The sequence below is a fragment of the Giraffa tippelskirchi genome, chromosome 11 (assembly GCF_054371585.1).
Source record: "Giraffa tippelskirchi isolate mGirTip1 chromosome 11, T2T-mGirTip1v1.2.pri, whole genome shotgun sequence".
Classification (NCBI taxonomy): domain Eukaryota; kingdom Metazoa; phylum Chordata; class Mammalia; order Artiodactyla; family Giraffidae; genus Giraffa; species Giraffa tippelskirchi.
Window position 1 is genome coordinate 136,747,757 of NC_137285.1, and position 23,760 is coordinate 136,771,516.

Here is a 23,760-nt window from a genome sequence, read left to right on the forward strand (position 1 = left end):
TCTGTGTGGACCCTGGTAGGGTGTAACTTGTGTTGAATGATAGACTCTGACTTCCTGTGTGTGGAGAATGGAAGTCATATATGCCCTTTTATATTTTAACCTTTAAATTTCACTCTGTTGCTTGTGTGGAGAAGGGACTGTAGGGTGGGTGAGTGGAGCGATATTGCTTCTTGGACTTCGAGCAAGCAGGTAGAAATGGTTAAGAGTAATCGAACTCGGCCTGTGTTTGAGTTAGGTCTGAAAAGACTTGGTGATAGGTTTTCTGAGACCCAAAAGTGATTTTGGATCTGAGCAACTGTATAAAGGTGGTTACCTAACATGGGAGTGGATTTGGAGTTGGAAAATCAAGTCATGTGAAGAACATGGAAAAGAATTTTTGAACACGGTGTGGTGATACTAAATTCGGTTTAATTTCCTTTTGTCAGGACTTTGCTTTATGGTTGGATTCCTTAGGAGGATTTTTTTATACATTCTGTCTTATAATCCTTTTCCATTGTTTCTCCCCCCCAAAACTGTGAAAATGATAGAAAGTTGACTTGATTTTTTTTTTTCTTTTTTAAAGCATGGTACCAATGAAAGGCCATTGGGATAGGGGAAAAAAAAACAGGCAGCCAATATTCTTTTGCAACTCAGTATCTTCTGATTCTTTGTAATACAGAATTCAATATTTAGGAGTCAGTTTAAGATACTAAGTGATTTTTGCATTTCTACTGACGTATGACTTTTCTTTTGGTCCCCAGCTGGTAACAGGCATTAGACTAGACTGACTCCTCTGAAAGTATAGAGACTGGTTGTCAAGAAACACTTCCTGTTCTGATGCCCCCTTTACCTACCATATTCCACCTTTGTTTCTACCGCTTGCCCACTTTCAAAGAATGTTTACATCAGAGTGAACTATATTATTTCTGTGTTTTGGATGGACGTGTATTTATGAGGTATTCTGAATCCCTTTGAGGAGAGACATGCCAGCTTTCTTGGTGTTCAAATACAAAGACCCTTAGAGGTAAAAAAACTCTCAGAGTTGCTGCTAAGGGGGGCGACTTCAGATGTCTACAGGGAACAGAAAGACAAGATAAATGAGAAGCCACCCAGGGTAACTGTGGCGTGCTGAAGGGAGCTGGCCTTGCCTGAGGTGGGTAGTTGCTACTCAGCTTCCGCCAGCTGCTGCTGAGTGGAAAGGGAACCCAGTACAGTCAGACCTTTCAGATTTTCAGAAGAAGCTAGCAATCTTTATTATGTCATATCTCCTGGTTTTTAAGTGTTGGCGATTAATTTAAAGTTCCTAGCATGCTAGTGTGGGACAACACTCCAAAAACAAAACAAAAGTTGTGTAGGCTGTGGCCTGTGAATGTGTAGGTTCTGATTTGGCCCCCTTTCCTCATTTACAAGCTGAGAAACAGAAACTGAGATATAAAATGACTTTTCCAAGCTCACGTGGCAGTTAGTCGGAATGAAGCCTGGGTCTCCCTTCTCTTTATGCAGTGCCCCTTACACTAGGAAAATTAAACTTTGGGGGAACTTTGAGGAACGCTCGAGTCCCTTTTCACAGAATAGTGCATGTACTTTCCAAATCTTGCGTATAGTTTGGGGATTTCAAACTCCCTGAAATCGATATATGAATCCTAGGTGGAGAATCTTCTCCTATACCTTTGGTGCGTGTTTGCTGCAAAGGGAACAGTGCTCTGGTATTTATACGTAGGCAAACTCAAGGAGAGAGACACTCGAAGCAGAAACTCTGGGTCGGTCTTCCCTTCCACCCTCCCCTTCCTTTTTGTGTATTAAATCCTAATTAGACAATAGGAATACATTTAAGTAAGTCTAAGACTCTTCCTACCACTATTCCCACTACCAGTCGCCCCAAGTCATTGCTTTTCTAATGTTTTACATACATATGTAATCCATAGAATAGTTTTGTATTTCTTTAAATAAATGATATAGTATGCCTTGTTTGGCAAGTTTTTTAAAATTCAGCATTGTGCATTGCCATGTACATACCAGTCTACTTCATTCTTTTTATTTGCCATATCAGACCTCATTTGTTAATTCCATAGTTTATTTAGCCACCCACAATTGATGGATGCTTAGGATGTTTCCAGGTTTTTACTATTAAAAACAGTACTGCAATAAATATTTTTGTGCATACCTCCTTGACACATGTTAGTGTTTCTCAAGGGAAGAAAGTGAAAAATGGACTTGCTTGGCATGTGATTTCAAAGTAGCTTTGTAATATCAGCAGCATATGAAAATCCCCAGCCTCCCCAAAGTCTCTCATCACTTGGTGTTATCAAATCAAAACTTTTTTTGATTTGGATAAGTATGACGGATAAGAAATGATATCATAATTGCAAGTAAGTTTGAGCATCTCTTAACATCTTTTCATATGTGTTTAGCCATTTCACATTTCTGTTATGTTCATATCCTTTGTTGGGGTTTCTTTTGTGCTTATTTGGCTTTTTCTTATTTATAGGAATCCCTTATGTATTTTTCCATGTGTTCCTGATACCAACTTCTTCTCTTGTACATGTTATAAATCTTTGTCATTTGGATCTTTTTGATCCTGATTTTGCTACTGACCAGCTCTGTAATTTGAGGGATATCATTTAACGTCCCACAGAGCCATTTTTTCCTATTGTATGATAAGAATATACTTGTTGTTCAGTCGCTAAGTTGCGTCTGACTCTTTTGCGACCCCGTGGACTGCAGCAGGCCAGGCTCCTCTGTCCTCCACTGTCTCCTGGAGTTTGCTCAGATTCATGTCCATTGAGTCAGTGATGCTATCTAACCATCTCATCCTCTGCCACCTTCCTCCCCTTTTGCCTTCAATCTTCCCCAGCATTAGTCTTTTCCAATGTGTTGGCTTATTGCATCAGTTGGCTCTTGGCAATAATACTACCTTTTAGTTATTGTGTTACTGTAAGGCTAGTGAAACAGTGTATAGACTCTGTGATTTGGGGGTTTCTGATTTTATTTCCACCAGCCTTTTCTCAGCTGTAAAGTGAGAATACACTACTTTTTACTTTTATTATGAAATGCTAATGGTAGAGCATAGGAAAGTACTTTGGAGAATAAAGAATACCTTCAAATGTAGGCATTTCGTCCTTTCTTTGACTTTGTTATGATTTATCCCTAGCAGTTAACTTTTATGAAGCATCCCCTTCTCCACAGGTGGATCAGATTTTGAGGGGTGGGTGTCACAACAGAGCACTTGTCTTGTTTTAATCTACACTCTTCTTGGGGGAGGAGAGAGGTTCATAAACAAGGATGGGCTCGCATTGGGGAAGGCGGTGAGGAAGAGCAGCATCAGGAGACACTCACTTCATCACCACTCAGGCTGCTTGCTCCAAGGACTGACATAGTAGAATCTGGCCATTTGTGGCTCCACATGTCTCCAAAGTTAGAATTCTTCTGACTTCTCAGTTAGAACACAAGTTTCAGAGGCACCTCTTCCATTCCACCACAGTAGGGAAGTATGTAAGTATGACCTATTCCAGTTACCTTTTGACTAATGAGTACCCTCAGCAAACTATTAAAACACAAGACCACACGATGCTTTGGAGACACTCATACTCAAATACCACCTTAGACATAGACAACCTTGTGCCCCGTCCTATGCTTTAGAGGGCCCTTCCTTTGCCCACACCTGCCCCCTTCTAATGGAGAAGGAAATGGCAACCTACTCCAGTATTCTTGCCTGGAGAATCCCATGGCCAGAGGAGCCTGGCGGGTTACAGTCCATGGGGTTGCAAGAATCGGACACGACTTAGTGACTAAACCACCACCACCACCCCCACCTTCTAGACCACTCTCCCAAGTATCCAGAATCCAAGAATTACCTAAAGAAATGTCCTGACCCTGCTGTCAGGGCCTGCAGAGGCTTTTTCTGAGCCCATCCTCCAAAAGATGAATCAAACCATTATACATCACCCCTGATATGTGCATTGTTATGTTCCAGGTGTGGCCCAGGGTGACTGTTTGAAAGTGATGTTCCCAGAACTTGAGTGTACTAGCCTGAGCATCTGTGTACAAGGCTTGTTGAGGTGCAGGAAGGGACTGGGGTGTGTGAGAAAAAAAAAGGCAGTGGCTTTGGGGCCAGGGTAGTCCATTTTCGCTCTTGCCTCAGCCCTGCAGCTGTCAGAGGAGAGTCTCCCAACTGCTCATTTGGTGGGGAGGGTAGTTTCTTTTTTTTTTTTTTTTAAAAAGCTATTAGGGACAGTTTTTTTCCACCACTCATTTAGAGGCTGACTCCATATAGACCCCAATTATCTTTGAGAATATTCTCAAAGAGAGCAGGGTGGGGAGTGGTCTGGGTGAATTTCCTGAAGGAAGGGTCTCTGCCTCTCCTCTGTCCCTCGCCTGGTAGGCAGTGCTGCTGCTGCTTTGTGAATAGGAGGAAGGATTCTGCTGACCCACTGGATTTTTATGAAAGAAGGCTAAGGGTTCCCTTATCTCCCCTCACAAGGCACATCTGCCGGCAAACAGGCTGTCTGCTTCTTAGGGATTCCTTCGTCATCCTGTTTCTCTTCTGAATGTTTTAAGACACAGTTTAGTGCATTCCTTTCTGTTCTCTAGAGCTGTGGGGGGAGGCAGGGTGTTGGGGAAGTCATAATATATCAGGGCTCTTGCTGAAGAGCTTAAAATGGGTGCTGGCAGCTGGTATGTGGGGGAAGAGAGCTTTCCAGTGACAAGTGACCTGCTTGTTCAGCCAATGAGAAGCAGGTTAGAGGAATGATATCACCAGACAGGCGTTATTGTCTGATCATCTCATAAAAGCAGGATTGTGTCTGGCAATTTAACCCTTCTTTAGGTACTTTGGGTCTCACGCACTTCCTGGTATGTGACCTCCAGATTCCTTTTCCCACCTGTCTGCTGTGAGACCAGAGATTAAAGATTTAAATTGGTGATGAAATTTGGGAAGTGATAAGTCATCATCTTAAAAATACAAATTATTAAAACTTAGAACAACAGTTAGAGTGGGAATGTCAGCTATGTCTGGAGAGCACATCTAAAGCAGATATCCATCTTAGGTTACATCAGACTTTTACTATGGACTTGGGACAGAATGGAGGGTAGAGGGGGAAAAAGGATTTAGGCTTTAGTCTATTTCAATCTATATGATGGAGACTTACTAAGTATGTCCTGTTTTGGAGAAATTGACATTTTTCTCCCAAATCGGGAAAATATCACTGATTCTGAGGCCAATTTTGAAGAACAGATATTTGTCATGTTTGATTATATTACACTTATTTATTGTCCCTTACCCATAAAAATGACTTGATTTTCTCATACCTCCTTTCCGTCACTGGTGAAATGAGGGTAAAGATCCTATCCTATCCCCAAGGAGATGAGATAAGAAAACAAATTCATGTGACTTTTCATCTAGTGCTACACACATGTATTATTATTAAGGCATTTGTATCTTAAGATTGCATATTCATTCATTCATTTGTTCAGCGTACTTTTTAAAACACCTTCTTGATGCTGGACACAGATACAGAAAAAAGATGTAATGAAGATGTTATTACCTTTAAGGAATTTTAAATATTGTGAGGGAGACAGCCAATAATAATAAATATGTCTCATACGTCTATTGGCTTTACCATGTGCCAGGCCCTGTTCCAAGTACCTTGATGTATGTGAGCTTGTTTTATCTTACTACAGCCCTCTGAAATGGGTACTATTATTAGCTTCATATTATAGATAAAGAAATTGGGGCACTGAGAGGCTAAGTGATTTGCCTGAGGTCACACAGATCTAGTAGTAGCTTTGGGACTTGAATCCAGGCATTGTAGCTTTAGTCTATGCTTTCAATCTGTGCTAACCAGTGCAGTAATCACTAGCTATACGTGGCTTTAGAGTACTTGAAATTTGGTAAGTCAAATTGAATTGGGCTGTATGAAATACACACTAGATTCCAAAGCTCTCGTATGAAAAAAATGTATAAAATACCTCATGCTGAAATCACATGTTGCGGTGATAATATTGTGGGTATACTGAGTTAAGTAAAATGTATTCAAATTAATTTCATTTTGTTTTTTTGACTACTCGAAAACTTAAAATTTTATGTGTGGCTTGCATTTTTGGCTTATATTTCTGTTGGACTCTGCTAGTCTAAATCATTATAATGTAGTAACAACAACAATAATCATAGGTGACATTTATTGAACTCTTACTGTGTGCCACATATTACGCTCATGCCTTTATAAACACCATTTCAATTAAGCTTCAGAATAACCCTTTTTATAATCTTCATTTTGTTGAAAAGGGAGGAGGTTTTGAGAGTCAGTAACCTGCCTGAGGTTAGTTAACTAGTTAACGTAGACCCCAAATTTGAAACGTTCTATGTCTGACTCAAAAACCTGTGTTCAGCCAGCACACTGAAATGCCATTTCCAATTAAACCTTGGGGCATTTTTTTGTTTGTTTTTATTTTTGTAAGAATATTTATTATTGCATACATCTGTATTCGTGATGTAGAAGTTTAAAATCAAAATCACTTGGTCATAAAATAGGCATCCCAGATAGAAATCTCTTGCAAAGCTTTGGCCCTTAGGGAATAATAGCACAGTTGAGCCCTGAGATGAAGCAGTGAGTCATTCTATACAAACTGTGTTTAATTTTCATTCCAATTGTTCTCTCAGGTCACTGAGCAATTTATGTCCCAACCATCTCTGTCCATAGAGAAGAGGAAAAGGGGCAACACAGCTTTCCTTAGTCGTTTGGTCTTCTTGCTGATAGGAAGGAAAAAAAATGCCTTCCGGTTCATTGTCCCATGAAATACTGTTTGTGTTCTAGAGAGTAACAAAGTGCTGTCTAATGACCCCTGACTTTCCTTTCTTCTAGAGCAAAGACTCAGGCGGACTGAAGGCGGCTATGATAGAGTTGGTGGAAAGGTTAAAGTTCAAGAGCTCAGACCCTAAAGTAAGTATTGTTTTGAATTTAATTGGATATTGGTACCCCCAAGTATTTCATTCTCCTTGGGCTAAATTGGAGGGATGTTAATGACCGTCCATCTGAACATTGCATCAAGATTAATTAAGCCTGCCCATCAAAAGCAGTGTTCTAATGTGCCTAGAGATAAGTCATCTATTTTTCCCCTTCTCTATTTTATGACTTACAACACATAATCATTAATTGTTTTTCTGAACTGCAGACAAGTGCATTTTTAATCTTCCTTTACTGGGCCTTTGAGACTACTGGTCCCCGTGTCCATTAAATCCAGCCAAAGGCATCAGAGATGCAGTCAGCTTAATGCCGGGGACTGGAATAAGCTCAGGCCTATGCAGTTGGTGTTCAGGACTAGTGTCTGGTCACTCTCTCACTTACAGGAGCCAGCTGCCGCAGTGAATGCCTTTGTTCTCATGACCTGGAGTCGGGTCTGGGAAATGATTTAAGCTTCCCAGTTTTCTTTGTAAGATATTGGGGGGCCTCTAGGATTGGTATTCTGGGAGGTGCCATACCAGGGTTTAGGGATGGATGGGGAACTGAACATGCCTGAGGGATTATGACTCATGCAGCCTCCCTTCTCCTACCCCGATGCTCGCTGTGGCGCTACCCGGTACTGGTGCCAGCTGGCTTCGCCTGAGAGTCAGAGGCTCTCACAATTTGAGAGAGAAAGGAGCATGATTTTTATTTGACTTTTTGTATTGTCATTTTTTTTAATTAAAAAATTTTATAAGAGGAATTAGACTAGCATTTCCTGAGCACCTACTAAGAGCCAGGCCCTGTGCTAGGAGCTTTACATACCTTCTTAAAAAATTGTGGTAAAATATACAAAATGAAATTTACCATTTTAACCATTTTGGAGTGTTCAGTTCCATGACCTTAAGTACATTTACATTGTTATGCAGCATCACTGATCTCCATCTCCAGAACTTTATCCATCATCCCAACCTGAAACTGTGCCCATGAAGCACTAACTTTTCATTCTCCCTCTCCTCTTACACACTTGTGATCATTGCAGTAACCTTGTACATTAGCTTTTATTCCCATTTTATTGATAAGAACACTGAGGTTCAGAGAGATAGGTCCATTAGCCCCAAGTAGAGTGTAATTTAGAGCTGAGATTCAAAATCTTATTCCAGTGTTTGTTCTTTTTTATTATGCTGCAAGCACTGGGTTTCATCTCCTTTCTCCTATATAATCACATTATACTTCCATTTTCTAATGTGAAACACTAGATGAGGCAGAGCCACAGACGATGACAGGCTCTTCAAAAGGTGGCTGCAGTCACCAGTCTACAAAATAATTTTCGTTTTACACAGCATTGAAAGTTTTTCGGACATCAGTAACACCTCTTGCCTTCTGGTGTGGTTAGGGTTCCAGAGCATCTTGATACCAAAAAAAAAAAATTGGAGTAACTTTTGTCAATTTTGGTAGCTCAAAGTAGAAAGACCCCCTCAAAACTACTTACATTAAAGTAGTTTTCCTTTAGTGAAGGTGAGCCAGTAAATTATTAAAGCTAGCAGAAAGCTTTTTTTTTTTTAACCAAGTTTCTCTGGTTTCTGGGACAACAGCTATCCTGAAGGAAACAAAGGTATTTCCTCTTTCTGCCACACCCACATGCATATAGGCAGTGAAGAGCCAGAGGATGTGCACAGATGACACTGAGTGGCTTCTGTGCCTGATGAGCATACAGGTGGAGTGCTTTGGGATCCTCTATGAATGCAGATAGTGCATCTGACAGGAAGCTTGCGGGAGGTGAGAGGACTGAGCAGTCCCCTGAGAGGGACCTTGGAAGCCTCAGGATTCTCCCACAATGCATCACAAGCTAAAGGACGTTTGTTAGGACCTCACTTGATCTTGAGGATGTTTATACACAATCACCTTTCTTTCATCTTCTCTTTGTCTCGTCCTGGATAATTTTCCACCAGTCTGTTTTATTGTCAAGCCCCTTTCTCGTCCACCTTATGTGTGTGCCATTTTTTACCTGGAGCCAGCTTGAAGAAGGACCAATGTCATTGCAGAATGACTGTCAGATCACAAAGAGGGGATGAAAAATGGGACACTTAAATACATAATTTCTGCAACAAAGAAAATTTTCCCAGTAATAAACTGGTGTCTTCCAAAAGAATCCAGGCATTTTTAGTCTGTTCTGTCTTCCCTCCTAACCCTACCATCCCTTTCTTATGTTGGCCTATTTAAGAAGGACACAATCTCTCAGGCTTTGGGACCTGTTATTTCCTGGTGTGGCAGCTTTACGTAGAAGCACTGATTGAATCATGGAGCACTGAGCACTACCTCTGCCTCACTTCCTCAGGAATTCCCTAAAGCCTCACAAAATTTGATTAGCCCAGACACTGAGGTCTGCTGGGGACTGAGTTAATTTTTACATCTCAGTTTTGCCCGAGAGAAGTGAAAGATGCCTAGATTTAACTTTTTAAAAAGATTATAAAATAATATATGCTTATAGATTAAAAATACAAATATTCATAAAGGAAATTAAAATAAATTTCCCTCAAGTTAACCACTGTTAACATTTTGCTATGTAACATTCTAGACGTTTTTTCATGTGGAAATACGTTTCTAAGATATTTTACAAAAATTATCCCATAGCTATGGCTTAAGACAGAACGTCTAAAACATTCTTCAGTGTCAGTAATATAGACTTCTAAATGAGATGCCTCATTTTGTCCAAAATATTCGTCGGATACCCTCTTTTCTTCATATCAATGGTTCTTAAGCTTTAATGTGCATGAAAATCACTTGGAGGACTTACTAAAATGTAACATACTGGACTCATCCCAGAGCTTCTGATTCAGTGAGTCTGGGGGGGACTAGAAACTGTGTTGGACCTTCGTTATTTTCCTGCCCTCTTGTGTTTTGTTTTTTTTCATTCTTTTCTGCAAGTAGCCAGAAGAGCCCTTGTAAATAAGTCCAAATGATTTCAACCTTGAAAAAAAAGGAATACATAAAAGTCCAGGCTTAGAAAACAAACTGAGCTGAGGCAGCAAAGGAGTAAGAGAGGGGAAGGGAGGTGAGCTGAGTCATCAGCTCAGGCTCCCTGAGAGGGCAGGGTTCCTTTAAACAGTTATATCCAGCAGGAAAGTAACAAAGCCAAATAAAGGGAAAGGAGTTCTGGTCAGGAATGAGGAGGATGATCAAAGCGTCGTGGTCCAGGAGTGGGCTGAGTTCTAAGACCAGAGGAACAGCTGCTAAGTCGCTTCAGTCGTGTCTGACTCTGTGCGACCCCATAGACAGCAGCCCACCAGGCTCTGCCGTCCCTGGGATTCTCCAGGCAAGAATACTGGAGTGGGTTGCCATTTCCTTCTCTAGTGCATGAGAGTGAAAAGTGAAAGTGAAGTCGCTCACTGTGTCCAACTCTTAGCGACCCCATGGACTGCAGCCTACCAGGCTCCTCCATCCATGGGATTTTCCAGGCAAGAGTACTGGAGTGGGGTGCCATTGCCTTCTCCAGAGAACAGCAAGAGATATCAAATCCCAGCTACTAAGATTGAGCCTGAGGGTGGGAAAGAGCACCAGTGATGGTTGGTCAATAAGGCACAGGTCCACACGAAGTTGTGTGCCTGCATGTTGCTAGGGTGAGCCTAGTTTTAAGGGGGACAGACCTCCAGGGATCCAGAACTTGTGTACAGTGGAAAGAAATTATTTTTAATAGCAGTCTTTATTATGTTTAGTTGGAAGTGGTCTATTAAGTAATCCTCATGTGTTTGACATGATCCAGTTTGCAAACATTTTTTTGCAGCCAAACTTTTCAGAAACATCTGTTGCACAAAGCAGGATTTTAGTCTCTAGATTTCTTACATTTATTCTAGACTTTAGGGAAACTAAAAGATGTAGTTAATTAGGGGTTTGTATGTGTGTGTATGTCCAGGCTGGATTTATAGGAAATGTAAAGCACATGAATTCTTCACAGCTTTCCTTTGTAGTGACTATGCAATCATCTTTCATAGTTTACCCAGGGGAAACCTAAAACTTAAAAAACACATCGATTCCCTTCCTTTCCTTCCCTCTGCTCAGTCTCCCAGAAAGCATTGAATCAAATGTATAACATGCTAAGCTCACTGTAACCAACCTCTCATCATGCAGTTAATGATAGCCATTTTCTCCATTATATATTGATTACTTTCCTTTCCATATAAGATGCACCATTGACTGCTTCCTATAGCAGTTGTGCTTGAAACAAACAGTTAAACCATGTTTGTATATCTAGAATTTATACTAATTTATTAAGAAGTTATCCTCAAAAAAGCATCTTAAACTCGAGCCAAATAGTTCACATTATTTTCTCTGACTGGAGTGGGATTAAACATGGGATCTAATCATACTAAGACTGGGTAGAATATAATCAGGTTCTTTTCCTTTTTTCTCTGATCTCTAAAGTTATTCTTACTGAAGTGTGAAACCAAAGAATTGTCTAGCAACATGAAATTAAATAGAACTGAGGATTGTTTTCTTGTTTTATTTTTATTTAGCATTTACAGAGGATTTTATAATTGAAAGAGGACTTTATAAAATACTTTTTTAATATACTTTTTAATAGCTGATGTCATTGACATAGAACATAGCCCAGACCTTCACTCCAGTGCTAATAAGACTATTGTTAAAATGATAGGTTTTGCATGTACAAATGGTAATGGATATAAGCCAAACTGAACTTGAATTCTTAGTGTTAGTGTCTTGTTATCACCTGGGTCAAACCAGGCCTTGTACCAGTCCTTGTCCTGCTGCAAGATAGAAGTAGTCACTGAGGCAGTATTTAATCAACCATCTTAAGCAAATAATTAAGACGCCCCAGTTATTAAATTGGTTCGTTCAAAAGTGTTTTTTGGTTGGAGGGTTATTAGAATTATTGACCTAGTTCTTCACTTTAAATAAATAAGTTGTAAATAGTAATCTTGGAAAACATGAATTGTGTTTATCTCTGTATCCTCAAGCCCTGTGAGCATGGTACCTGGCACATAGTTATAGATTTTCTTCTTCTTGTGCGTGCTCAGTCATGTCTAGCTCTTTGTGACTCCATGAACTGTAGCCTACCAGACTCCCCAACCATGGGGATCTCTAGGCAAGAATACTGATCTGGGTTGCCATTCCCTTCTTCAGAAGAGCTTCCAGATCCAGGAATTAAATCCATGTCTCCTGCATTGGCAGGTGGATTCTTTTACCACTGAGCCACTTGGGAAGCCCTATAGTAATAGATATGCATTATCTATTACAACAGCCATATGAAAAGAAATATTATTATTTGCCCTGTTTCATGCATATGCAATCTAAGACTCATAGGTGGTAAATAGCTTGCTAGTTAAGTGATGGGAATAGAACTTAACTTCAGATTCATCCTGTTTCATGTTACACACCCATACTATTGTTGAACCCATGGATGAATTGATGTTTATACACATAGCCTGTCTAGCAATGTGACTCTTCACTACTTTTCCCTCACACCCTTCTTTTACCTCTCATACTGGATCCTGCAGCCACAGCTCCCCACAACTCTAGAGTCCCAGGACTGGAGAAAATATGGGGAGATGGCAAAGGGTGCATGATAGCCCCAGAGCATTTGGCCCTGGCCAGATGGAGAACTTATGGCTAGATGATACCAAATAGGAAACATACCAGTGCTTTTTCAGGTCCAGTCTGGGCTCTGAGGCATAGAAATCACCCAGAAGCAAATGTGACCTCTTTTCATCCCATGTAGACTCTTGGGCAGTGAAAAAAAGAGAAACAAGCTCTTTGCCATCTTTCACCAACTCCCTGCCTTTATAAAAACAAAACAGTTTCCCTTTTTCTCATCCTCCAGTTATAAAAGTAATACATGTTCTTCATAGAAAAATATGGAAAGTACAGACAACTAAAATGAAAAAGGGAAAAAATCTGCCAGTCTGCTGCTGCCTGCAGTGGTTTGTAAGCTTTCAGTTCTTTTTTTAAAATTGAGGATTCTTGAGCCTCACTCAGAACATCTAATTTGGTAGTTCGCAGTTCTGCTTTTTTAGTATGCAGCCTGATGCATACTGTCAACTTTGAAACACACCAGTGAAAAAGCTGGTTAATATTGTGGGGCTTGGCCTTTTAGACAGAAGAGTCCTGTTATTCTATATACAGTTGACCTTTGAGCAACATGATTCGAACTGCGAGGTTCCACTTATATAAGGATTTTTTTTTTCAGTAGTAAATACTATAGTTCTACACAATCTGCAGTTAGTTGAATTTGTGCATGCAGAACCCAGAACCACGGTTATGGAGGAATTCCGTATGTGGAGGGCTAACTCTGAACCAGACAGGGACCTTCAGCCCAACTTCAACAGAGGGTTGCCCACAGCACCGTTCAAGAGACAGTGGTATATATACCTGTTGGAATTCTTTGTGTGTGTGTGTGTTCATATATATGTAAAACTATATAGCTGTATATACACACACATACATACATAGTTTGTATCCTGCTTTTATCACCTGACATTATTCCTTATAAACACATATATTTTATCACTTGAATTCACTTCTATCTTTGAATCTCAGTTTCAGAAGCTCAAGTCCTGAATGCCAGTCTGCCCTTATTGCCAAATGGAAACTTTACCTAATAAGGTATTTCTGTTTTCTCCCTAATAGCATAAGCAGATTCTGTGAGTTTATTTATTTGTTTTTTTGAGGCAAGCATGATAGTCATAGTCTAAGGTTATTCAGGCACAATGGAAACTGAGTTAGTACAAAGTCAGATATACAGTTGGGTAGTCAGCTCCAAGCTACCTGTTTCACAGTATCTGTCTCCCCACTGGTTAGGGTGTCTCCCGTCATGGGACTGAATGAATAAATGCAGAGCACAGTGGGACGTCCAAGGCCATCGGCTCCAGTCCCTCCACTCTGTAGATGAGAATACTGAGGTGCCAGGGGAATAAAGGTTCTTGTCCAAGGTTACCCAGGCAGTTACAGCGGAGCTAGAGAAGGTTGACAGCTTTTAGGACTACAGCTCTAATTTTCCAATAAAGAGAAGTTTTGTCCATTTGACAAGGATGTGGATAAATTAGAATCCTCATGACTTTCTTGAAAGTGAAAGTCGCTCAGTCGTGTCTGACTCTTTGCAACCCCATGGACTATACAGTCCATGGAATTCTCCAGGCCAGAGTACTGGAGTGTGTAGCTTTTCCCTTCTCCAGGGGCTCTTCCCAACCCAGGGATTGAACCCAGGTCTTCCTCATTACAGGCAGATTCTCTACCAGCTGAGCCACAAGGGAAGCCCAAGAATACTGGAGTGGGTAGCCTATCCATTCTCCAGTGGATTTTCCCAACCCAGGAATCGAACTGGGGTCTCCTGCATTGCAGGCGGATTCTTCACCAGCTGATCTTTCTGGGGGGATATAAAATGGTATAGTCACTTTGGAAAATGATCTGGCAGTTACTCAAAAGGTTAAACCTAAGAGTTGCTGTGTTATCCAGCAATTCCATTCTAGGGTATAAACCCAAGAGAGATGAAAACATACATCCACAAAAAACTGCCCACCAGTGTTCATAGCAACATTATTCACACTGTCCAGAATGTGAAAACAACCTGACCAATGCATGGGTGAATAAAATGTGGTATATCCGTACAGTGGAGTACTATTTGGCAATAAAAAGAAATCAAGTCCTGACACATGCTGCAACAAGGATAATGCTTTGAAACATGCTGAGTGAAAGTCATTCACAAAAGGCCAAATACTGCATGATTGCATGATTCCATTCATATGAAATGTCCAGAATAGGCAAATTTTTAGAGAAGGAAAATAGATTTGTTGCTTGGAGCTGAGGGAGATGGAGGAATGGGGAGATAGTGATTGCTAATAGGTATGGAATTTCTTTTTGTGATGATGAAAATGTTCTAAAATTGATTGTGGTAATGATCACACAATTCTGTGACTGTACTAAAAAGCACTGATTATATGACATGTGAATTATATCTCAGTAAAGCTGTTGAGAAAATTATTGTCTGAGTCACTTTTTTTCAGCCCTTCACTTGAAATGTCAGCAGTGAATAGTCTTTTTCTTTCCCCTTTCCTCTTCTAGCAGGAGTGAGGGTCAGAGATCTAATGTTAGCCTCTGTTACGGGAGGCAACACTTTATAGTTACTGAAAGCTCCCTGGGACAGATGCCTTGATAACTGCAGTATTGAGCAGATCATGTGTTTAACCTCCCCATTTCTCAGGTGTTTTTTTTGTTTGTTTTTTCAGCTGCAAAATAGAGGATAATAGTACATATTTCATAGAGTTGTTAGGAAAATTAAATGAGGTAATCCATTTAAAATGCTCAGGACAACATCCTGTAAATGGTGGCTGCTGCTAGCTTTCTCCTAGTCTGAGAACCATCACTGTTTCCATCAGAAAGGCAAGGGTTCGTGGGGGGTGTAGATTCCTCCCTCACCCCCTCCAAGAGTTCAGGAGACCTTCTGATACTGGTGGAGAAAAATAAGCCACCTGTTTTATAACTAACTGGATTCTGCACTTACATCAATTAACACTTCCCAGGATTAGTGACACTTACAGATTGCAGGTTTCAAAGGGCCATTGCTACCTCTTTGACTGATAATGACATGCAAATAAATTGAGTTAAAACTCAGAGTTGAGACCCCTAGGTGTTGTTGCCTGGCTGGCTGACTCTGTGGGCTTTGCAGGGCGACCTTGCTGGTTGTTGACGCAGTGTCTATTGCCCATTCAAGTTGAGGCAAATATATCTGCCTCGGGGAGTATGGGACTGTCCATAGATTCCCAGTAGAAATAAGAAATCAATGCATAAAAGCAATTCTGTTTATTGTTATGGAGCAAACTCTAGTTAGCATAACTGTCTGGTGCCAAATTAAAATAAAAATAAAGAAATCAAGAGCCACAAAAGAAATCGAGTGTGGCATTTGAGACATACCAGGAAATGTAACCCACTTTAAAGTAAATACCACTGAGATACTGGTTCCCTCCCTACTTCCCCTTCCCCTTCTGCTTTACCTTTTGACTGTTCTCTTTCTCTTGGAGCCCCCGAGCTCCTAATTGAAGCACCTGTACAAATCGACTCCAGGCATTTTAAAACTAGGTGGACATGGTCTCTGAGCCGCCTGGTGGGCTGGAGCATTGTTAGAAATCAAAGGGATTGAGTTTTAAATGGCTTAATAAAATTAACACATCGTGATGTCCTTCTCCTCCTGCTCCAGCTCCTTCGCACTGACAGGAGCCTTGATAATATACTCTCTGCCAGAGCTTAAAGGGCGATTACGTTGCCAACGTGAAGAAGGCAATGGAGCTGTTAGGACTCCCCCACAGCAGCCACACTTCACATTTCCAGTGCAGGATTGTATTTGACATTTAATTTATGAGCCTGGGTATCTAGATATAAAACTTCACTGCGATAATAGTGATAAAAAACCACCCAGAGTTTTATTTAAGGGCCTCCTCCTTTCCTGTCTCCTTCCCTCCACTTTTCCTTTTAGTTTAACCAGGGATCGAACCCACGTTTCCGGCGTTGCAGGCATTCTTTACTGCTGAGCCAATGAGGAAGCCCCATAGATGCTTGTATGTATATATGAATGTAAAATTTGAAAACTGGCCTGTCCCCCTGGTTGAGACCTGCATTTAGGCAAAGGGCAAAATCCATCAAGTCTCTGAGTCTCTGCAGTTGTGTGGAGAACTGCCATTCAACCCGACGATCCAGTTGATGACTATCCCATGGTTGAATGGCTTTTGTTTTACTTCTTTAGTAGGTGAAACAGATTCTATGATATCACCTTAATTCCAAGTCAATCTGATTAAATAGACATTATAATCCTCATTTTACAATTGAAGAAGCAAATATGTAAGAGGTTTAATGACTTGTCCAAGGCCACAGGGCTGGTGATGGCAATCAATTGCCTTTGTGTGATTGCTATACAGAATTAGTAGTAATTATAGGAGGTTATTAACTATTTACTTATACAAGATGGGTTGGGAATAGTATACAAATACAGAGTTTGTTCAGACTTTTAGGGGAAAAGTTAAATTGAGTATGCCATGCTTTCCTTTACTTTTATGGCAAAAGAGCACAGACATTGGAGCATGATGATTTTAGTCCAAGCACTGGCACTTAATTACCTCCCTCACTGGATTTGACTGAACCTTCAGTTTAATTATAAAGTGAGACTAATCATAGTTCATCAGGCACTCTGTCTATCAGATCTATTCCCTTAAATCTATTTGTCACTTGTACTGTATAATCATTAGGTATTTGATTTAGGTCATATCTGAATGGTCTAGTGGTTTTCCCTATTTTCTTCAATTTAAGTCTGAATTTGGCAATAAGGAGTTCATGATCTGAGCCACAGTCAGCTGCCGGTCTTGTTTTTGCTTACTGTATAGAGCTTCTCCATCTTTGGCTGCAAAGAATATAATCAGTCTGAATTCGGTGTTGACCATCTGGTGATATCCATGTGTAGAGTCTTCTCTTGTGTTGTTGGAAGAGGGTGTTTGTGACATTGTACAGGAGACAGGGAGCAAGACCATCCCCAAGAAAAAGAAATGCAAAAAAGCAAAATGGCTGTCTAAGGAGGCCTTACAAATAGCTGTGAAAAGAAGAGAAGCAAAAAGCAAAGGAGAAAAGGAAAGATATACCCATTTGAATGCAGAGTTCCAAAGAATAGCAAGGAGAGATAAGAAAGCCTTCCTCAGTGATCAGTGCAAAGAAACAGAGGAAAACAATAGAATGGGAAAGACCAGGGATCTCTTCAAGAAAATTAGAGCTACCAAGGGATATTTCATGCAAAGATGGGCTCAATAAAGGACAGAAATGGTATGGACCTAACAGAAGCAGAAGATATTAAGAAGAGGTGGCAAGAATACATAGAAGAACTGTACAAAAAGATCTTCACGACCCAGATAATCATGATGGTGTGATCACTGCCCTAGAGCCAGACATCCTGGAATGTGAAGTCAAGTAGGCCTTAGGAAGCATCACTATGAACAAAGCTAGTGGAGGTGATGGAATTCCAGTTGAGCTATTTCAAATCCTAAAAGATGATGCTGTGAAAGTGCTGCACTCAATATGCCAACAAATTTGGAAAACTCAGCAGTGGCCATAGGACTGGAAAAGTTCAGTTTTCATTCCAATCCCTAAGAAAAGCAATGCCAAAGAATGCTCAAACTACTGCACAATTGCACTCATCTCACCCGCTAGTAAAGTAATGCTCAAAATTCTCCAAGCCAGGCTTCAACAATACGTGAACTTCCAGATGTTCAAGCTGGTTTTAGAAAAGGCGGAGGAATCAGAGATCAAATTGCCAACATCCACTGGATCATTGAAAAAGCAAGAGAGTTCCAGGAAAACATCTATTTCTGCTTTATTGACTATGCCAAAGTCTTTGACTATGTGGATCACAATAACCTGTGGAAAATTCTTAAAGAGATGGGCATACCAGACCACCTGACCTGCCTCTTGAGAAATCTGTATGCAGGTCAGGAAGCAACAGTTAGAACTGGACATGGAACAACAGACTGGTTCCAAATAGGAAAAGGAGTACGTCAAGGCTGTATATTGTCACCCTGCTTATTTAACTTATATGCAGAGTACATCATGAGAAATGCTGGGCTGAATGAAGTACAAGCTGGAATCAAGATTGCCGGGAGAAATATCAATAACCTCAGATATGCAGATGACACCACCCTTATGGCAGAAAGTGAAGAAGAACTAAAGAGCCTCTTGATGAAAGTGAGAGAGGAAAGTGAAAAAGTTGGCTTAAAGCTCAACATTCAGAAAACTAAGATCATGGCATCCGGTGCCATCACTTCATGGGAAATAGATGGGGAAACAGTGGAAACAGTGGCAGACTTTATTTTTTTGGGCTCCACAATCACTGCAGATGGGGATTGCAGCCATGAACTTTAAAGACGCTTATTCCTTGAAAGAAAAGTTATGACCAGCCTAGACAGCATATTAAAAAGCAGAGGCATTACTTTGCCAACAAAGTTCCGTCTAGTCAAGTCTATGGTTTTTCCAGCAGTCATATATGGATGTGAGAGTTGGACTATAAAGAAAGCTGAGTGCCGAAGAATTGATGCTTTTGAACTGTGGTGTTGGAGAAGACTCTTGAGAGTCCCTTGGACTGCAAGGAGATCCAACCAGTCCATCCTAAAGGAGATCAGTCCTGGGTGTTCATTGGAAGGACTGATGTTGAAGCTGAAACTCCAATACTTTAGCCACCTGATGCGCAGAGCTGTCTCATTTGAAAAGACCCTGATGCTGGGAAAGATTGAAGGCAGGAGGAGAAGGGGACGACAGAGGATGAGATGGTTGGATGTCATCACCGACTCAATGGACATGAGTTTGGGTAAACTCCGGGAGTTGGTGATGAACAGGGAGGCCTCATGTGCTGCAGTCCATGGGGTCACAAAGAGTCGGACATGAGTGACCGACCGAACTGAACTGACACTAATCATACTATGTTTTTATTAATGAGTGCCCTCAAAACAGAAACTTTTGAGAGGCAGATAAGAAATTATGGAGGAAGATTGGTTTCATGGCTTTTGGCAGCCCAAAAAGGATTTTAGAAACTGTAGTTATTTAACAGGCCCTGTGGTTCTTAGGTTAACAGATTGTCAGCTCCTCGAGGAGGTGTAGTAGGGTTTCAGTCGGCCAAAGAGAGCAAATATGATAGAGGCAAGCTGTGAAGTTGAGGAGCTGACTCTACCTTCAGACTCTGCGTAGGTGCTGAGGAGCGGAGTGTGACCTGTCCTTCCTGTGCTTTCTGTGCTTTGTGTCTATGTCATGGAAGTAGATTGTATCTAATCTTATCAAACTAGAAAAGGCTCTGTGAAAATCCATGACCATCTACTGAAACTGAGACGAGGAACCTCTGACTTGACATCTGTCCTCTTCAGTGCCTAGGGTCTGTGAGGAAGTCCTTCTCGTGTTCCTTTGGGAAATTAGAATCTACTCCCAAGGGTGTGGGCTCTCTTTCTTTGGGAGAATAAACTGGAGCTGTGTATCTGTGAGAACTCAGTGGGTACCAAAGGGAAAACCCACATTAAATGTTGCCACCAGGCTCCTCTGTCCATGGGATTCTCCAGGCAAGAATACTGGAGTGGGTTGCCATGCCCTTCTCCAGGGTATCTTCCCAACCCAGGGATTGAACCCAGGTCTCTGACATCGCAGGCGGATTCTTTAGCATTTGAGCTACCCGGGGAGCCCCTAAACGTTCACAGTTACTGTTACCTGGGCCAGCAGAACAGTTCTACTGATATGTCTGTGTTCCCAGAAAGTATGAAGTTCTTCCCACGTATTATTTTGTATAAACATCACAGAAATGTCTACAAGAGCTATATTATTAGCCCTGTTTTACAAATGAAACAACTTACCCCTTTCTGAGTTTCAGAAGCATAGAGTTAGCAGGGCCAATGCTAAAAGCTTTCTCTATCACCACAGAGTCCACCAGCTTTACCATTCTGACCCTCTGTAGCAAGAAGACCCAGAAAACATGAGCCCTGCATCTCAGTGCCCTTTCCTGAGTATTCCTGGTAGCACGGGTTGTGTTGGTTTCGTGGTCTCCATGGTACGCAGATAGCTGTGGCTTTGCAGTAAAGATGTTTGCGTAGAGAACCAGAATGGAGGTGATGGGTGGGTCTTGTTTTGAAACTGCTCTAATTTCAACAGATAAAATAGGCTTTCTTTGTATATTTAAGTCTAAGAGGTTTTAGTTCAGTTCAGTCGCTCAGTCGTGTCCGACTCTCTGCGACCCCATGAATTGCAGCATGCCAGGCCTCTCTGTCCATCACCAACTCCCGGAGTCTACCCAAACCCATGTTCATCGAGTCGGTGATGCCATCCAACCATCTCATCCTCTGTCGTCCCCTTCTCCTCCCGCCCCCAATCCTACCCAGCATTAGGGTCTTTTCCAATGAGTCAACCCTTCGCATGAGGTGGCCAAAGTATTGGAGCTTCAGCTTCAACATCAGACCTTCCAATGAACACCCAGGATTGATCTCTTTTAGGATGGATTGATTGGATCTCCTTGCAGTCCAAGAAACTCTCACGAGTCTTCTCCAACACCACAGTTCAAAAGCATCAATTCTACGGCGCTCAGCTTTCTTCACCGTCCAACTCTCACATCCATACACGACCACTGGAAAAACCATAGTCTTGACTAGACGGACTTTTGTTGGCAAAGTAATGTCTCTGCTTTTAAACATGCTATCTAGGTTGGCCATAACCTTCCTTCCAAGTAGTAAGCGTCTTTTAATTTCATGGCTGCAGTCACCATCAGCAGTGATTCTGGAGCCCAAAAAAGTAAAGTCTGACACTGTTTCCACTGATTCCCCATCTATTTCCCATGGAGTGATGGGACCAGATGCCATGATCTTAGTTTTCTGAACGTTGAGCTTTAAGCCAACTTTTTCACTGTCCTCCTTCACCTTCATCAAGAGGCTCTTTAGTTCTTCTTCACTGTCTGCCATAAGGGTGGTGTCATCCGCATATCTGAGGTTATTGATATTTCTCCCGGCAATCTTGATTCCAGCTTGTGTTTCTTCCAGCCCAGCGTTTCTCATGATGTACTCTGCATATAAGTTAAATAAGCAGGGTGACAATATACAGCCTTGACGTTCTCCTTTTCCTATTTGGAACCAGTCTGTTGTTCCATGTCCAGTTCTAACTGTTGCTTCCTGACCTGCGTACAGGTTTCTCAAGAGACAGGTCAGATGGTCTGGTATTCCCATCTCTTTCAGAATTTTCCATAAGAGGTTTAAAAATAGTATAATTTCTGTTTAGTTGCCACTGAAACTTCCAGGGTCGGTTCCTACCTCCCACTTCCTAAACAATAACTCCTGAGGCAGAAGCCATCTGTCTGGTTTCTACATACGTTAAGGTAGAAATAAAGCTAAAAACAAGGTGGAGTAGATGCTCTCACTCATATTCATGTTTGTTAAAGATCTCAGGGGACCCAGTCTTCTACTTCCACATTTCTACAGGGGGCACCCAGAATTTTTTTCTGTTCACTCAAGCAAAGTGTTGTTCAGAAGCTCATGTTTGCTTTCTCCGTTGTCACCCTGGGATCAGGCAGAGAGAAGCATCTTAAGAGCAAGCAACAGTACCATACAGAGAGAGCCCAGCACCCCTCTTGAACTGTTCTCTGGTGCATCCAGTTCAGTGCCATGACACCAGGTTCCACATCAAGTTTTCATGGCAAGAAATCCGTAGCAGCCGACAGCATGAACAGGCAGTCCTGGGAGGAGAGAGTACTTGCGCTGATGCCATCACCGTGGTGGTTAGCTCTCCGTCTCTCCTGCAGGGCTGCTTGTCCGTCTGCTGTGACTGTGTCTCGCAGATGACTAGAGCACACAGTTGCTATCCACTTCACAGCTGATTAGCAGATTCAAGTGTTTATTAGCATCTTTCCAGCACCAAGCCTCTAGAAAACATAGTCCTGAGTCTCTAACAGTCTGTATGTGTGTGCTCGTGTACATGTGTATTTATGTATGTTGAGGTGGAAAAACCATGAAAGGGAAGATACTCAGGAGAAGCATATTGCTGGGTCTTATACATGAAGCTGATAAAGAACAATAGAGTACTTAGGCTCAAGTACCAAAATGTGTAATCTCAGGAAGAAGCACTCTGGCAGAAATAGAGGAAGGCTGGAGTATTCTAGCTGAAATATGGGGCTCCTATCCACGAGAATGTGATTCTGCAAGTCAAAGATACAAGCCTAGCTGAAGACTATGTAGGGCAAATCTAAGGTCTAAACATCAAGAAGGAGAGCTTGAAAGTCATATGTAGTTACCAAGTCCAAAAGGGTTAAGGTGGGTTTTGAGGTCAAGATTAGAAAGCCAACGATTTTGGGCCAAGTGGAAATGAGAAAGAAAAAGCTGGCCAAAAACAAGTTGGAGGTAGGATTGGAATCCTAGAGTTTCTTCAAATCACTGAGCAGCTCTTTGTGACTTAGAATTTTGTTTCAGAAAATTAGTGGTGCAAGGGAGAGTGGGGCTAGTTGAACGTTGGTGGGTCTAGGTGGGGGTGGAGGTAGGTGGAGTGTAAATGGAGTGTTTGAGTCTGGAGAGTGGGTATAGTTATTTAGTGGGGAGTAGTGGAGAGGGTGCAAGAAAAGGTATTCATTGGTGTAGGGGCAGGCTTCTTCAGCCAACCTGTGGTGGAGAGGCAGGCGTGGGATGGCTTCTGACACTTGGTCAGAAGGTATTGACTGCCATTATGTGCCAGACCCTAAGCAAAGATGTCATAATTTTTTTCTTCAGATATTAAGTCCACCTATTATCTAGTGGAGAAAATAAAACCTGACTCCAGAGTTTAAAGCCTGGGTGACTGCCTAAACTTTGATATTGTTAAGGAGGAGAAGAGAACAGACAAGGTTTGAATGGAAGATATGAAAGAATAGTGTTGTGTTTAGAAGGCAGATTATGCAATCAAACTATGTGAGTTCAAGCTCCAAATTTGCCACCTGCTCTGTGTGTGAATTTGGGCAAGTTTCTTACCCCCACTCAACCTCAGTTTCTTCATCTATAAAACTGATAAAATAGTAATAATTGCTACCTCATGGTATCATTGTGATGATTAATTGAAATAGCATGTGAAGTGCTTAGAATAGTGCCTGATATGTAAGTGCTCAAAAGGGTAGCAGTGACAATGATGAGGACAAGGATTCTTTTTGATGCTTGACGGTTTAAGTGATAGGAAAGTATCCAGGTAGAGATACACATCAGAAGGAATTGTGAGACTGGAGACCTAGAGAGAAAACCTAGGCTTTGGAGCCATCTCCATTGAGGTGGTAGTTGAATTGCAAAGATGAGATGAAACTAATAAGGAGGAAGTTATGGAG

The 23,760-nt window shown here is 41.4% G+C and overlaps 1 protein-coding gene across 17 annotated transcripts in view; it reads left to right on the forward strand.

Moving 5' to 3' along the window:
• The window catches only part of TRIM44 (tripartite motif containing 44), a 115,800-nt gene that overhangs the window by 13,527 nt on the left and 78,513 nt on the right, over positions 1–23,760 (forward strand). For all 17 annotated transcript variants that reach the window (XR_014069902.1, XR_014069895.1, XR_014069896.1 and 14 more), the window contains exon 2: positions 6,840–6,917. Coding sequence is in view for 9 of the 17 variants with exons in the window: in XM_081545999.1 (XP_081402125.1) it covers positions 6,840–6,917 (78 nt within the window). In the remaining 8 variants the exon portion in view is untranslated. The remainder of the gene's footprint in view (positions 1–6,839; positions 6,918–23,760) is intronic.